General features: G+C 45.1%; 1 protein-coding gene across 3 annotated transcripts in view; it reads right to left on the reverse strand.

Moving 5' to 3' along the window:
* Window positions 1–17,111, reverse strand: part of GRK3 (G protein-coupled receptor kinase 3) — a 157,738-nt gene that overhangs the window by 21,841 nt on the left and 118,786 nt on the right. For all 3 annotated transcript variants that reach the window (XM_049788790.1, XM_049788789.1, XM_049788791.1), the window contains 4 exons: window positions 13,072–13,150; window positions 11,204–11,334; window positions 7,552–7,646; window positions 2,658–2,765 (listed from right to left, as the gene is read on the reverse strand). In XM_049788790.1, the coding sequence (XP_049644747.1) occupies window positions 2,658–2,765; window positions 7,552–7,646; window positions 11,204–11,334; window positions 13,072–13,150 (413 nt within the window). The remainder of the gene's footprint in view (window positions 1–2,657; window positions 2,766–7,551; window positions 7,647–11,203; window positions 11,335–13,071; window positions 13,151–17,111) is intronic.

Consider the following 17,111-nt stretch of genomic DNA (forward strand, 5'->3'; position numbering starts at 1 on the left):
TGCTATCCCTCCAGCCAACTGCTGAGGTGTTTTTGTTTTGGTGTTGGTTTTTAATTTTGGGTACACCCAGCAGAGCTCAGGGGTTACTCCTGGCTCTGTGCTCAAAAATAGCTCCTGGAAGGCTCAGGGGACCATAAGGGACGCCGAGGATCGAACATGGATCCATCCTGGCTTAGCTGCGTGCAAGGCAAACAAATGCTATTGCTCCAGCCCTGCCATATTCTTTCAAGGAAATATCTTTTGTTTCTGTTTTGTTGTTGCGGTTGTTGTCTTTTGGTTTTAATTTTGAGTCCCATTTGGTGGTGCTCAGGGCTTACTCCTGGTGGTGTTTGGGGGGCATTCTGGGGTGTCAGGGATCAATCCCAAGTTGGCTACAAGCCAACAAATACCCTACCTGCTGTACCATCTCTCTGGCCCCCAAGAATATGGCTTCTGAATGAGTGATGACAAGCATAAGTGCTGTTGGAGGAGTCCTCTCAAATCTGTTCCCACCAGGCTGGATAACAGCATTAGAGAGCAGGACATACCTCCATCAGGAAGCTTGAATGCTTGTGCCAAATGAAAGTCTTTTTCCTCCAAAAGATGTCAATGGCCTGCAGCAGGAACACAACAGCTGCCCACCTAGAGCATTATGGCTCCCCTAAACTCTGTGCCAGCTGCTTTTTGTTGTTTTAGGTAACTTTTTGGTTATTCTTATGGGAGGAGTATCAGGGATGGTGCTTGAGGGGGGGAGTCACCAGGACCATGCTTAGCAGTGCCGAGGGGAGATAAGAATGCAGGGACGGGCCCGGAGAGATAGCACAGCGGTGTTTGCCTTGCAAGCAGCTGATACAGGACCAAAGGTGGTTGGTTCGAATCCCGGTGTCCCATATGATCCCCTGTGCCTGCCAGGAGCTATTTCTGAGCAGACAGCCAGGAGTAACCCCTGAGTACCGCCGGGTGTGGCCCAAAAACCAAAAAAAAAAAAAAAAGAATGCAGGGACAGGACTTGAATCCTGGGCCATGCACCTGCCAGGTATGTGCTTGGGCCACATCCTCAGTTCATCTGTGCCTGCTCTTCCAATCATGATATCTAGCTTACACGGAGAAGTTTTACTTCTTTTCTCCTTCCCATCCCATGCCATCCTATCCAATCTTTAGGGTCCCCTCTCTCTTCCTTAAACCAATATTCCTTTCAACAGAACCACGTGGAACAGAATATTTCAGCTGCACATCCTCGAGGACTTTGCAAAAGAATAAATACCTCCCAATTCGTTGCACTAAGCTTGAGTGATGCCAGCTAAGACAGGATTCACTTTCTCAGCTGTGAATCACCCTGCTAGGTCATGCAAAGTCAGTAATTAAGGAGACTGTCAGAGCCTTTAAAAATGGGCAGTGTCGAGCCAGATCACCCCAATCTCACAGACAGTTACAACAGAGTGTGCTATTAACAGACCAACAAGATCAAAGTGAATGAAGAAACAACGAAAGTCCTGAGTTCATTTTTCACGGCCCACCATGAATGCACTGAGCAGCTGAGTTAAACATTTTTCATTTACCATCTCAACATTCTGGGTGAATTCTGCTCCTTGTGCAGAGCCCCCGGGCACGGATGTGGTGGCCAGTGCTGAAAGAGGGTCCCCTGCAACAGCGGTTTCCCTCGGCTGCTCTGGAAGAAACTCTAATTGGGTCAGCTAGTCTGATGAGTGAATTAAGGCCATCCAGGCTCCACAAATGCACTAATGCAATAGAGGACCAACAGGGCCTGACTTTCTAATACAATTTCAGTCCCCAAGTGAATGTGATCAGCAGAGAAAAACCAGATTACCAGAGTCCTAAAGAAGCAGGCAGGGTGCTCAGAACCCCGTCGAAGGGTAAGAAATCCAATCCAGCCCCAGCTCAGAAGGTCTGAAATTAAGTAAGTGACTCTGGGGAAGGCATAGCCCAAGGAGAATGTAAACTGTGTGGCTGACCACCAGGCCTCTGTGTGCAGGAAAAGGAGGGAACGAGTCTTGCTAGGAAACCCAAGTACAGGCTTTCTGGATCTCTGGGCCTCAAGAGAAGTCTAAAACAGTCTTTAAAAACATAAAGTCTCTGTCGAAATTAGTTCAAAGTTTCTTAAACTTCAGGGAAATATCGGGATCACTACACGAAAGTATTTTGCAAGGGCTTTCCTTTTATAATCTGCCCACTCGATTTCATCAACTCGGGTACGTTAGCACAAAGGGTCAAATGCAACACACAATCATGAACAATATAAAAATAGCACCATTTCAGATTATGTGCGTCTCTTGCAAAATGTCAAATCAGCACGTTTACATATAAATGTCTGTTTTTGTTGTTTTTTTTTTCAAAACGGAGCCTTGCCCTGTTTGGCAAACTTCAAAATGCTCAAAAGGTGACATGAGGAATTAATTTTTAAGTGGCAGGGGGAGGGGGTCAATGTAGGTCTAGCACTTTCTTTAATCCAAAATATATTTCTTTATATTCCAAAATAACGTTATCCCCCAACTAAGAAAGGTAGAAGGAAAGATGAAGTTGTTCCCATGAAGGCAATGAGGGTCATAGAGTGTCGAGTAGAAGGGGATTAGAAGATCCCTGGGGAAGATGTACAAAAATGATTCTGAGACCAAGGGATGTGTGAACTCCTTGCTCTAGGACATCGAGCACCCACTCACCCTCGGAGAAGCTTGAAGAGCATGCAGCCCAGGGAGAACCAGTCAGCACTGCTGTCATACGCTGTTCCCTTCTGCAGCACCTCAGGAGCCATGTAGCCATGCGTGCCACTGGGGAGAGAAAGCGCAGTGTCAGCATATCAGCTGGGCACACAGGAGGGCTCACCCTCGAGGCTGGGGGAACCACCAGGAGGTGACGTCACCTGAAGCAGGGGAACAGGCACGATGTACCCCCACCCCAGGCATCTTTCACTCAACACCCCAGTGGAAAACAGCTTTTGCTAAGCCAGCCAAGACCTGAATGAACACATGTAAGTTCTCCTGTGTGATTGCTTCTCGGCCTTTTGGCTAAGATCAAGTGTGAAGTTCTCCTGTGTGAGAAATCTGAAAATTCTGAAAATGCCACCACATCCAGGAGATTAGACTTGGGGATCCAAGAGTGCTAGAAAGCTCAGGTTGGTTTTCGGAAGATTCCTGAGAGGATAGGTGGAGGGAGAGAGTCTCACCCCCACACCAGGAGCAGTGGCTCTGTTTCATGCTCTGCCCCACTGTGCTGAGAAGCTGGGTTTGAACATACTGAAGTGGCTGGCAACAGGCCAGGGAAGAAGTGGGGGATGAGATGGCAGGTTCATGGATGGGAAGTTTCAAAAACTGTAGGGCCTTCCCAACGGCCCAAGTCAGTCATGTGAAGATACCCTCTGGGAGTTCATTCTTCTACCCATTACACACACACACAAACACACACACACACACCACACACACAAATTTGATCATGGTTTGTTCATTCTCAAAGCAACACACAATTCCAGAAAAACTTTCCAAAAACAGCCTGAAAGGGTCCCTGCAAAGGTCAAAAACAGTCACAAGCACCCTTAACAACTCCCACTACTTCTCTGTGAGGACAAATGGTTTGGTAAAAACGCCTCCATCCTGTGGGGCTGCCACCGGTAGGCTAGATTCAAAAAATGGGTATGGAACAGGATCTGTGCCCCTCTGGAGCAGCCTAGAGCACAGCCCCCTTCAGATGGCTTATTTGAGGGGGGGGGCACATGTGGCACTTGCTCATGGCTCACTCTTAGCTCTATGCCTAAGGATCACTCCTGGGAGGATTTAGGAGACTATATGTGGAGATGGGGTTCAAACCCGCTCAGCAAGCCTCTTACCACAGAACTATTTTTCTGACCCAGAGGCCTATTTTGGGTGAGATTTACAGCACAGCGACAAAGGGCTGCTCTATCCCTGAGGACTGAGTGCTGGGAAAGGCCCTGCCCTCCTGCAAGGGACCTCGACCTTGTCAGGTCAGAGAGGAGGGCAGGGAGCAGATGTTTCTAGAAGTGTCCCTCTATGCTGTCTCAGAAGGTGATATTGGGGGGATTCTTAGCCAAGGGTCCAAAACCCAGTCTAGAATGGGAAGATGCCAACAAGGACTCACATACCAGGTTAGGGGATGGGGGGGGGGTGACAGGCAAGGGTCTCAGAGCAGAATGTGGCCCAGCACCTGTGCTGTGGTTTGCAGATTCTGCCTCCACAGTAGCTCAGAGCGTTTCCTGTCCCTGCCCCGTTGACGATGGAGCTGTGTGATTTCTATTTATACAGAAAGAGCACTGGTGCCTTGAGAGATCTGGAGATGTGGGCTATAGCTCGGAGGTAGGGGGAGCCGACCCTCAAGTTAGTCACTCTCATTAGGCTCCATTTCCAAAGCGTCCTTTTGATTTTTCATGGCAGTTCCAGTAGCTGTCAAATCACTTGTGATAATACATGATTCCATAACTATACAAGCTTAAGCCTCAACTCAAATCAGGAGCTTCACTTGACTACAAAGCTACTTACTTGCTTGGTGAGAGGGGCTTGAGGGCAGAGTGTGAGGGTTTGGACCAGGATGGCAATGCTTGGGGCTTATTCCTGACACTGTGCTCAGTGATTGATCACTCCTGGTGGTGGTACCCAGGGGCCTCTATACAATGCTGGGGGTCAAACTAGCATCAATCAAGAGCAATGCAAGTGCCCTACCAAAAAAAAAAAAAAAATATATATATATATATATATATATGGCCCTTGGCGCAGTCTTTGGCATTTTCCCAATACTATACAGAGGATGAGTTTTGGAGTCAGACAGAAGTGGATTTGAATTCAGGGACATCTGGGCAATTCTTAACCAAGTGGTCTACATGGCTGGGCCAGGACAGCACCTGAGGATGCTGCTTAGTCTCGCAATGTCAGGGACTATCGGGGTCACCTCAGCAGAAGGGGTAACACCAGGCAATGCTTTGTTTTATATACATATATATATATATATATATATATATATATATATATATATATATATATATATATATACACACACATATATCACATCTTTTTAAAATTTAAAGCCTTTTTATTTTATTTATTTATTGTGGTGCTGGGGGTATTCAAATCCAGGGCCTCATGCTAGCAAGGCAAATGCTTGTACCACTAAGCCTGAAGCAGATGGACCCCGAAGCAGATGACTGTAGTAACTTCAACTTATAGGGTTCCTGAGAGGCACAAAAGGCTCAGAGCAGCTCTACATGCCAGGGAAAGCTCAACGTGTAACCAATGTCACAACATGCAGGAACACCAGCACAGCACCACCATCCAGTAATGGCCCACTTCCAGGCAAGTCAGTGTACTGGGTTCCGGAAGGTTAAAAGTCTCTTCTTTTGGGGGTCCCAGCTAACTCACAGGTGTGTGGCTCCCAGATAGTCTTAGAGGAATACTAGTGAGCTTTATCTGTTGACTCTGCACACTATTTTGCCATTAAAAATAAGTGTCCTTATTCTCTCCATTTCTTAGAGGAGGGACATGAGACCACACAACCAGAAGGAGAATTCAAACCCAGATCTGTTGATTCCAAGGCCACTGCCACAGCAGTACCTCCCCCTCAGTCTGCCTTGCCTTTAAACACAAACTACTCATTGTATATTTATCTTTCTTTCAAAAATCATTTTATTTTGCTTTACGTTTACTGTTTGGGGCCCTGCCCAGTGTTGTTGGGGGCTACTGCTGGTTATGCTTGGTGGACCATGTAGTACCAAGGACAGAACCTGTGTCTGATGCATGCAGTCATTTCTCCATTTATACATACTTAGGTACTGGACTATGTCCTTGGAGCATGGAACTCAACCATTTCCAATCCTGCCTCTTTCTAGGATCTGTTCAAATCAGGCATCTTCCAGAACTGGCCAAGGCCTCACACCTCTCTGAGCTGCCATGCAAGTCACAGGCAGAAGAAGTAGGCACTACAGGGAAATAAATAACCGCCTATCTTCAAGTTAATTTCTATGGAAGATTAACTCTTATGAGCTCTTGGATTCATATTCAGCTGTGGCCATACTAAATTGAAGAAATTAGCATACCAAATAGCTGTGGCATTAAAAATTCAAATGACTCTTAAAAATGCCTGATGAACTCCCTAGGCGAAGCTTATACAAGTACAGGTTCTGGCCTAATAATAACTGAAAAGTACCCGTACAATGCTGATGCTTTTATCGCCATATCTCATTGTTTGCAGAAGGAGGGGGTGTGTTTGCAGAGACAGTGCGGGTCTCGATTAATGTTTGATCAGAGCTTTGCCAGCCCCTCATCAAGCACCATGGCAAAGAACCACTTGATTTTCCATCCCACACTGAGAAGGGTCTGAGCATTGTTTTCTGCCTGCACAAATTCAGGAAGGCACTGGGACTTTCTCCCAGTAGGGAGAACAGCTCAAGACACACAATAAGATGTACTTTTAAAAAACTTGGCGGATGCTGTGAACAATACATTTAGAAAATAAATAAAACAAAACAGTGAAGCAAGAAAAAAAAATGGTTGGGGTTTCACACATGGCACTGGGGTCCCTACCTGCCACCCAGATAGATGGAGCCCAGAGAAGCCGAGAGGAAGGTGGAGGGGTTCAGGGGTGGGGTCGTGCTGTAAACCATCCCATCACAATTAGACCAGCTGGCAGTGGCCCACCTCAGTGCTCCAGAGTGGAACATTTTGAGGACAGATGTAGTACTCAGACCCCACATAATCCAGGATAGAGTGACAGTATATCAGAAAAGGCACTTGCCTTGCTTGCATGCATCCAACCCAGTGAAGAGTTTGATCCTTGACATTCCAGATGGTCCCCAAAGTGATCCCTGAATGCAGAACCAGGAATCACCCCTGAGAACCATTTGATGTAACTCCCAAACAAACAAAACCACAAAATCTGACCAACCAACTGAATTGCCAGTGAATTTTCCTTTTTTTATTTGTTTGCTTGTTTGTTTTGGGTCACACCGGTGGTGTTTTGACCCAGAAATCGCTCCTGGCAGGACTCAGGAGACCATATGGGATGCCAGGATTTGAACCACCTTCCGTCCTGGGTTGGCTGCATGCAAGGCAAACAACCTGCCACTGTGCTATCTCTCCGGCCCCTTGATTATCCATTTTTTAATCGAAAGAAAATTCCTAATGTCTCTTAGAGGTCAGGAAAAAGCCATTTTAGAAAAAAAGAAAAAACAGTGGGGGGACGAGGGCCCAGCCTAATGAGCTTTGCACTCTCATTTGTCCTGACAATATCCACAAGGGAGTTTTTTTTGCCTTTGTTTCTATAGATGAAGAGACTGAGGATCCAGCAGGTGAACCCACAAATCTAGGTCCATTATCTAAGGACCTTATCTCTACTCCAGATATCAGGGCCCTAGTACTTCAGGACCACTAAGGTCCAGACAGATCTCCAAAAACACAAGAAGAAACTGGACCCCTCTGACTTCCTCACCCACAACCTGGAATAAATACATAATGCAAACCACCATGCCCCAGCCCCAATACACACGCCTAGGCCAGGGATCAAGCCACACTTGAGTCACATTCAACAACCACAGTGAGGAGTCTATGCATTACTCACACGCTCGCGTGAGGTTTCTTCTTCGAAAAATCACATGCCAGACCTAGATCTGATATCCTCACGTGTCCGTGTTCATCCAAGAGGATATTTGCAGGCTAGAACAAAAGAGAAGGTCACCTCAAAGTTGGCCTAATATCATGCTTTGACATCTTCTAAAACTGCATGCATTTTAGGGCCAAAGAGATAGTGCAATGGGTAAGGCACTTGCCTTGCAAGCAACCAATACAGCTCAAACCCCATATAGTCCTCCAAGCCTACCAGGAGTGATCCTTGAGTGCAGAGCCAGAAATAAGCCCTGGTGGTAGCTAGGTGTGGCCCCCAAACAAACAAACAAACAACAAAATTCTACCAGTGGTCCTCAAACTATGGCCTGCGGGCCACATATTGTATTTATATCTGTTTTGTTTCTTCATTGCAAAATAAGATATAGGCAGTGTGCATAAGAATTCGTTCATAAGTTTTGTTTTTACTATGGTCAGACCCTCCAATGGTCTGAGGGACAGTGAACTGGCCCCCTGTTTAAAAAGTTTGAGGACCCCTGCTCTAGGCCTTTGATATCTGATCACTTTGCCAGGCCTGTGCATAAGCAAGAAGTCTAGTTTATGTGATGACAGTAAAGCATGGGAGGAGGATGAGAGCAATCATTTGCATGCAAAGTGGCAATGACAGGAGAGACAGATTCTTCTTATGAAGCCAGACAGGTAACTCTAGCCAGGGAGGGCTCCGAGCACCATTTATCAGCAAAAGCTTTTCTTTCCTTTGCTGCACCATGTGTGATGCAGCCAGAACAGCAGGCTCTTAACAATCAGAGTGAAGCCATGGACCTCTGAGTTTATGGGAACCACAGGAGAATAAGGTCCCCAAAAGAAAGAGCTGAAAGGAATTCTGCAGCAGGAATCACAATAGTCCACAGTACCACACTGACCCCCATCACTGTCACTGCTGTTAGTTAGTTTGCCATCAGAATGGGGCCCCACTAAACGATCACATAGGATTGTAACCGCAACTCAGATGAAATGGGTCCATTAAGATTAGATTGAAAGATCACAGTCATGGAAAAGAAAGCTTCTCTCCCTAATATACACTGAATTAAAGTCGTCTTAATATTTTTTTCTGCTAGAGAAAATAAAATTGTTGTGATCAAAATAAAAACCATGGCATAAAATTGAAGCATGAATAATCATGAGTGACTAGAATTAAGTTTGAATAGGAATTAAGTGATGTCACTGCCTACTAAATAGCTTAGAAAACAAAAATGTGTCATAAAGATGATCAGAAACTAGTTGTCTCTTTAAATAAAAATATATGACAACAGCAATTCACGGACAGTCAGCATGTTTTGTATTGTATTGTTTTTAATTCTGTAATACTCAGATGAAGAAATAAAAAAAGAAAGTGGCAACTGCTGTGTAGTTATTTCTTTTTTTATTTTCTTTTTTCTTTGTGTAGTTATTTCTAGTTCTACAAAAATACATTCCCACTGCCCTTTTATTTTGGGGAGTGGCCCCACCTCGCAGGTTTCAGGGATTACTCGTGGCTCTGCACTCAAGAATCACTTTTGGTGGGCTCGGGGGTTCCAGGGATCAAACCATGGTTGGCTGTGTGCAAGGCAAGCATCCTACCTGTTATATTATTACTCTGTCCCCCATTTTTCCTTTTTAAAGTCAGATAAAATCTAAGGGAATAAGTATTTTTAAAAAAAAAATTTTTGGGGGGGGGTTTTTGGGCCACACCCGGCAGTGCTCAGGGGTTACTCCTGGCTGTCTGCTCAGAAATAGCTCCTGGCAGGCACAGGGGACCATATGGGATGCCGGGATTCGAACCAACCACCTTAGGTCCTGGATCGGCTGCCTGCAAGGCAAACACTGCTGTGCTATCTCTCCGGGCCCAAAAAATTATTATTTTTATTTATTATAGTTTAGATCATTAGTACAATGTTAAAAGTTCACAGTGTAGATATATAAAGGTGAAATAATTCTTTAATCTCAAAGAAAACTTTAAAATATATTGTTTCCCCAAAATGCACCCACATCAAACCATATTTTTGAAATTCTCAGAAGGGGACCTTAAAAAGTGAATTCATCCACTCTGCTCTTAGAGAAGCCCATTAAACTTAGGTACTTGCATAATTCCAGAGTGAGGCAGTAGAGATGAGGGGAGGAGAGCTGAGTGGTGGAATTAGACCATACCAGATGATGAGATGATGCTCAGGAGCTATTCCTGACCCTGTCCTCAGGAGTAATCCCTGACAGAGCTTGGGCAACCATGCAGTGCCAAAGATTGAACTGGGGTTGGTCATATGCAAAGCAAGTGTTTTAGTCCCTATACAATCTCTCAGAGTCATGCCCAGGGAGATGTTGGTTCTCACTAGCCATGGGCAGAAGGCCTGGGGGTATCACTGTTGATTCTTGGCCAACTAGACTAGCAGCTCAATGCCAAGGTTCACTGAGGACGTGGTGCAGCTCAGGCCCTGTGGTACTAGAGAAATTAGTCACTCCTGTGGCACTGGGAGCCTCCAGAACCATAATAACCCAGTCAGTGGTGATCAGGGACTATACTATGCCAGGACTCAAACCCAGTGGGTAGCTACTGCTGTGCTACCGCCAGACAAGTGATCTTTTTTTTGATTGTTTTTTGGCCATATCCGGTAGTGCTTAGAGTTACTTCTGGTTCTGTGGTCAGAAATTATTACTGGCAGGTTCAGGGCACCATATGGGATGCTGGACATGGAATCCATGTCCGTTGTGTGCAAGGCAAAACTCTACTATCTCTCTGGCCCAACTCGGGGCATTTTTAAAGAGGACAAAACAGAAGCCCAGACACCTTCAGTCCAATACTATGTAGCTCAGGTATTTGTGATTGTTCAACAGTTTCAAAAGTACACAAAGCAAGTGTCACACCCATCTGCTCAGCTGGGTGTCCCTTCTGGGGTGGCAGGACTCAATCATGCTAAGTCCTGGCTCTGACCAGGTCTAAGCCCCCAGAGACAGAAGGTCTCTTTTTGCTCCTCTGGTTTCCGTCCCCTTTGATTCATTTGATATGAGGCCCCTAAGATCAGGGCTGTCTCTGTGCTCAGGGTTCACTCCTGGAGGGGCTCATATCTGGAGCTGGGAATCGAACCTGGGTCTGCAGCACGCGAGGCAAGCACCTTATCTGCTGTGTTATCTCTCTAGGCCCTGGACACCTTCAGTTTTAACCCAGAGCCAAGAGAAAAGCAGTGAACTTAGTGAACGTTCACTGAGTCAAAGCCAACTCTAGAACAGACAATATCAAGAACCAAAGAATGGAAGCCTGGCAGGAGGGAGAGAGGAAAAGATGAAGAGAAGGAGAGAGGGAGAAAGGAAGAAAGAGTAAAGAGAGAACATAGGAGAGAGGTAGGAAAAAATGAAGAGAGAGGAAAAGATGAAGAGAAGGAAAGAGGGAGAGAGAAAGAGAAGAGAGGAAAAGAGGGAGAAAAAGAGAGAAAGGAAGAGAGAGAAAGAGACAGACAGACCTGGGAACCAGGATGCTCAAAACAGAGCTGGGAAGAGACTGGTGTTACACGAAGGGGTGACTTCACCCCAGCTTTGAGGGGAATGAAATGACAAGGTGCTCTCAGAAAGAAGGGGTTCCCCAGAAGCTCATCCCCAATACCCTCCCAGCCTGGACTCACCTTCAAATCCCGGTAAACGACAAAGCGATTGTGCATGTGCTCCAGCCCTAGGATGATCTCGGTGGCATAGAACTTCATCTCCTTCTCTGAAAACACCCCGTGCTGGGAAAGGTGATAGTGCAAATCGCCCCCTGAAATCAGGTACGCAGAGTTTTCCTCAAAATGTGTTCATGGAAAGGGCACAAAGACTGGCATCATTCTAAAGGGCAGGACACAGCCAAAGAAAGCTGTGCCCCTGAACTGCAGAGGTCAAAGGGGAAGAACAAAGATCGAAGGGACAGGCTGTGGGTCGGGGTCAGAGCACAATAAGAATCCATCTCAGGAGATGATCTGGTTACTCAGAAAACATCCAGGACCAAACTGATTAGTCTGCAGAGCTCAGTAGACTATTAAAAAAAATGGCTCATGGCCCCAAAGCAACAAATAAGTCAACCAATAACACTTGATTAAATCAAAGGAGAATTGATAGAAGTACAATTTTAAGTGGGAAAAAATAATCTAGCTGGAGGTCCTCAGCAAAATTCTTTCAACTCTGTTCTTGGGTTGAAGTTCTTCTTGATGGTGGCAAGGGTCAATGGCCCTATTAGGAGACAATGGAGACCATCCTTCCCACCTCATCCCTAGGCCGAGTTAAGAAAGGTTTTGATTTTTCAAGATCTCTCAAGGAAAAAGTCTCCCCGAAGCAATGAAAGTGCATGTATGTGCATCTGCCTGTTCACATGCACTACTCCTGTAAAAGCTGTTAGGTGAAGAAGTAAATGGTCTCTAATCGCAGAAAACTCCCCAGGAGCCCTAAGTGTCTCAGCTCCCAGCTCTGCAAAGACTAAGAAGCCCCTATTCTGAGTCTCCCGCATCGAGATTGCTGCCTGTTCTGTCATAGAATCATGCAGAGCCTGTGCTTCTGTCTGGCTTCTTCGGCTTCTTATTATGTCTGTGAAATCCCTTCATGTTGCCGGATGGATCCAGATCTCAATCAAATGCTCCAGACATAATAAAAAAGCAAATGAACTTCCGGACATCCCTAGGCACTTCATTGGTTGGTGTTTATGGCTTTCTACTTACTTGGGGGCTTGTTGCTGAATATGCCATGTCAAGAGTCTGGTATTAGGAAATTATTTTTCTTGCTTCCCTCCCCCCCAAAAATATCCCTTTTCAGCCATCTCCAGATCATCCTCCACAGTTTGAAAGATCAGCCTACAGGGCAAAGAGGTGTAGGAGTCAAAGATGAAGAAAAAAGCTGTATCGGTCCAAAGGCAGTTCTTTAATGTAGGGCTTTAAATATGTTTCTGGGGGCCAGAGCAATAACACGGCAGCAAGGCGTTTGTTTACCTTGCAAGTGGTCAATCCAGGACAAACCCGGGTTCAGTTTCCGGCATCCCATATGGTCCCCCAAGCCTGCCAAGGGCAATTTCCAAGTGTAGAGCCAGCAGTAAGCCCTGAGTGCCACCGAGTATGGCCCCCAAACCAAATAATAATAATAATAATAATAATAATAATAATAATAATAAATATGTTTTGGTTTATTCTCTGCTGAGAAGCAGGAAATCAACTAATGAAAGATGCTGGCCCACCACATTCCAGAAAATTAAGTTTCACTCTAATTGTATAAAACTCTTTTCTAGAAAAATGCAGCTCCCTGGGGATAGAGGTGGAGGTGAGGGTGAGGTAGGGGGCCCCAGGCAAACTGCCATCATTTTGAAATGAGCTTTCACTGAAAACCCGACAGCACCAGGTTTCTTTGCACTTGAGGGGAACCCCATTCATTATCTGAAGGCCCCCAGTCTGCCTGGATGAATGAATGCCAGGACTTGATGTGAAGGTGGAGAGATCTCTGGTGGTGGGTCTCAGATGCCCCAAGTTCTACTTACCATTCATCAGATCCAGGATGAAGCAGAGCTTATCTGGAGTGTGGAAGGCATAGGTCATACAGACGATGAAAGGACAATCCTAGAATGGAAACAAATGTTTTTGAGTGAAGCTCATGGGCTTCTGCATCCCACATCAGGCCTGGTCATATGTCCATGCCCCCACTTATACGGCTAATGGACCCCTACGTAGCAACATTTTGTCCATAGGGGCCACTCCTAGGGCCCAGCTTGAGATGCTCAGGGACCACCAGGGCTGCACCTATCAGGGTATTCAGGAGTTATAAGGTGCCGGGGATCAAACTTAGGGTCTCGTGTATGCCTGGCAGGTGCTCCACCATTTGAATGAGTCCCCTGGCCCAATTCCAGAGACAGGTGGGTTCCAGGAGATAATGCAAAGACACGACATCAAGAACCAGAGTGGACGTGGATGAACTCAAAGGCTGCCTAGCATTGGGCTTCAATCATGTTCTCAATGCCTTAGAAAGACTCAGAGTCAAGGGAGATTCAAGCCATGGTCTTGACCTATTTTGCTGTGTTCATTCTGGGTCTGGTTCAGACTTGGGCTTTCATCTCTTATCCTAAAGCTGGAAGAATCGTAAACAAAACCTGTATTATTGTCCTGAAACATCGAGATGAAGAGCAGCATTAAATTCACTTTAATGAGAGATACTGTGGCCGGGATGACATAACTCACTTGTAAAGATGCTAATTTTCCCCACATCAATGTAGAGATGTTATGTGATCTTAATAAAATAGGAAACTGGTGACTTATAGGGATGGTACAGAGCCAAAAAAGCTGAGATCTTTTAAAGACAAAGTCAAAAAATCTACAGTGCTGATAAAACAGTTATTCAGACAGTGCTTTATTAGCTTAAGAATCTAAACACAGACTGAAAGAACAGAACAGAGAATCCTGAAATAGATCCACATGTTAAAAACCTCTTGATTTGTGGCAGAGAAGGATGGCTTTTGTTATTACTGGGAGATAGAGCAAATGGTCGGCATGGGTGGCTGAACCCATCTACACCACACAGAGTCACTTCTAGGGAGAGGCAGAATGAACTAAAAGAAAAAAAGCAGAAGTGTAACCCCCCCCTCCCCGGTTTCCCTAGCCTCCTCTTCTGAGATGTTAATCCCACCTGAATGATCAGACCTGTCCACATCTGGGAAGGAGCCTGCTAACTGAAATAAAGGACAAAAAAGACTGCGTGGGGGATAGACAGGAGAGGAGCAGTAGAAAGCCAGAGGAAAAGCATTGAGAAGCTGCTCAGAAAGAAAGCTTAGCAGAGAAGTACTTGTGAGAAAATGTACATGGCAGAGAAAAGCCATGAAGTAAAGTGAGCTGACTCTGAAGAAACTTTAACTAACTGCTTGTGAATTATTTCTCCACCGTTATCCTGCATCTTCAGACCCACCAACCACAGGGGGTGAGAGGCATTGTGTTGTGTCGAGGGCCACATCACCCAACAAGTGGCCATTATGCTTTATGTTTAATATTTTAATCTACACAGAAGTGCAAAACCACTAGAAATACTGATAAACTGCCTCAAATGAAATAAATTCAGAGGATGCCATGATGGAGGACAACAGAAGGGTGACTTACAGCCTGGGAGAAAATAAGGCACAAATCCACCCTGGGGTTATGTTGGGTACACATGGAAATGCCTTAGAGTCAGCAAAGTAAAAACCACTAAATAGAAAAATACAGGAAATAATTAAATGGGAACTTTACCTAAGAGGCACCAAATAATCACACAAACCTATGATCAGATGGTGCATATCATTGTACCCAAAGAAATGTAAATTAAAATCACAACATGCCATTGCTAAATCCTAGTCATGACTTAAATATCGTATACCAAGGACAGCAGGTATGACAAAGGTCTGAGTCAATGAATCTCCTATATCTGGTGGCCAAACAGCAAGCCATGATAAGACCACCTTCCCAGAGTACCATTTTCCTAAAGTGCCAAGTCCAACTTTCCAGAGTCCCATGAAAAAGCCACCTTCCCCAGTGTCATGGTAGGACCACCTTCACAGCTACGTGCTTAGTGGTGTCTGTACCACTTGGAGACCCCAGGGGCCAGCATTTCCACTTTCGGTCCAATCCACCCATTTGCTCACATAGTCAGTGAGTGTACCAAGAAAATCGGTGAGAATGTTCTTTCAGGCATCCCTCAAAATAGCCCAGAACAGGAAGTAACCTGAGTGCCTACGAGCCAAATAGCAAAGGCTTCTGTTTTTGTTGGACTTGTGCAGTCTGTGGCACATTCTTCTTTGCTGTGTTGTATGTTTTGTGTGTGTGTGCATGTGTGTGTGTGTGTGTATTTGTGAACTAGGAAAGCTTTCCTTGAAACTTATTTAGAAAGATGTGATGGGAGAGAAAGAATAAAGTACATGTTTAAGAAAAATCCCTAAGTGGAAATAAGCAAAGAAACACTGAGACAAGCAAGTGAGATTCCTGTTCAAGGGAGAACCTAGACTTGAAGAACAAAGCCTGCTTACTTTATAATCCTTTAAAAGTAAGTTTTTCTAGGTGGGTGTCTGGTGGTCCCTCCTGAAGGGGCTCCCAAGCTTTCCCTGCCCTTCCCCCAGCACTAGGGTGGGAAGGGCACAGAGAGGAGGGCGGGCAGATCCTGGCTTCCTGTTCTATACCGAATCCTTTCTTGATCTGGAGGCTAGCTGGCATAGAGTTTGGGGAGACCCCAGGTCGAAGGCCTTCTCCCTAGCTTGTGGGTGCTGGGAGTCTTGATAGGCCCCCAGCCATCCCCTCTTCTGCCCCCAGCATCTAGGCCTTCCCTGGGTACCAGCCCTGGCGGCCAGAAATGGTGGATCCTAACTTGAGGTGTGCTAAGATTTGCTCAGTTGCATTAAGGTAGTCACTGGCAATTACTTAACAGTCTACATCCAGGGGTGGTGAACAGGATTTTTACCCTCACTCAAAATGGCAAAATGCAATATGTGTATAATATATTATTGTTAAAATTATATGCTTTTGTGTGAGTGTTTGTCTGTTTTGGCAGGTCACTGCGTGGTGTGGCTCTCTGACTCTCACAGTTTAAATTTTGGCTCTTTGTGTCAAACTTGTTCACCACCCCTGGTCTACATATTCAAAACCACCCCGCGTGCACAATATATATTACTAGTTTTCCCTATCCTTAAGTTATGTTTTGTGTATGCAGAATGTCCATTTTGTATTTTTCCCTCTCGCACACCCCTACAAAAGCTCATTTTTACTCCGAACTCTCTCACCCCCAACCATGAGTATCCCACAATTACCCTTTTTAACTTCAGTACTGCACAGTCCTAATCATATACTAAATTGGTGCACTGGATTTAACAACCCCCAACTATTTCAAAAGACATAAAATGAAAATTTATGTCTTTTGAACATTTTTTGTGTTTTCTTTGACAGCTATAACTCTTACTAAATATTCTCTTTTACAGTGATGATTTTCCCCACTTTTTATCTTTTCTTCTTTTCGTGAGCTGTTCAATAAGGAATTTTGGTGAAAGAGTCCCTCAGTTTAATGCTTATGTTTGAACCATGTCATGCAGATTGTTGGATTTGTTCTTGAGGCCCCCATATGTGCATATAACGCCACATGGCATTATTCCTTGTTTGCATAGGCACATTAAAATAGGAAAATACTACATATACAAATAAGTTCTTATATTATAGAATAGGAACACACAAATCTTGTAGTGCAATGGGTCCTTACATCCTGAACACTGACATAATGACCTGCTGGCACAGGCCTCAGAAGAATGGGCATCTTCCATTCACCCCTCAACCGGGGAAGCTATCTATGAAATATTCAAGTTTGTTTATAACATCACCTGGAAGCAATCCTCTACCAGGGAAGACCCTACCGCCGCTCTGACATCGACCTGCTCAAAAGAGACTTCCCTTAGAAGTCTAAGAAGACTAAGAAGACTTGACAACAACAACGACCTGCTTACAGGGCAGGGCTCTCTGCACTGCCCTTTAATTATGAGGTAAAACTGGAGGACGCTCCACACCATCCTGACTTCAATGT

Source organism: Suncus etruscus, chromosome 15, assembly GCF_024139225.1.
Source record: "Suncus etruscus isolate mSunEtr1 chromosome 15, mSunEtr1.pri.cur, whole genome shotgun sequence".
In the NCBI taxonomy this organism is placed as follows: Eukaryota; Metazoa; Chordata; class Mammalia; order Eulipotyphla; family Soricidae; genus Suncus; species Suncus etruscus.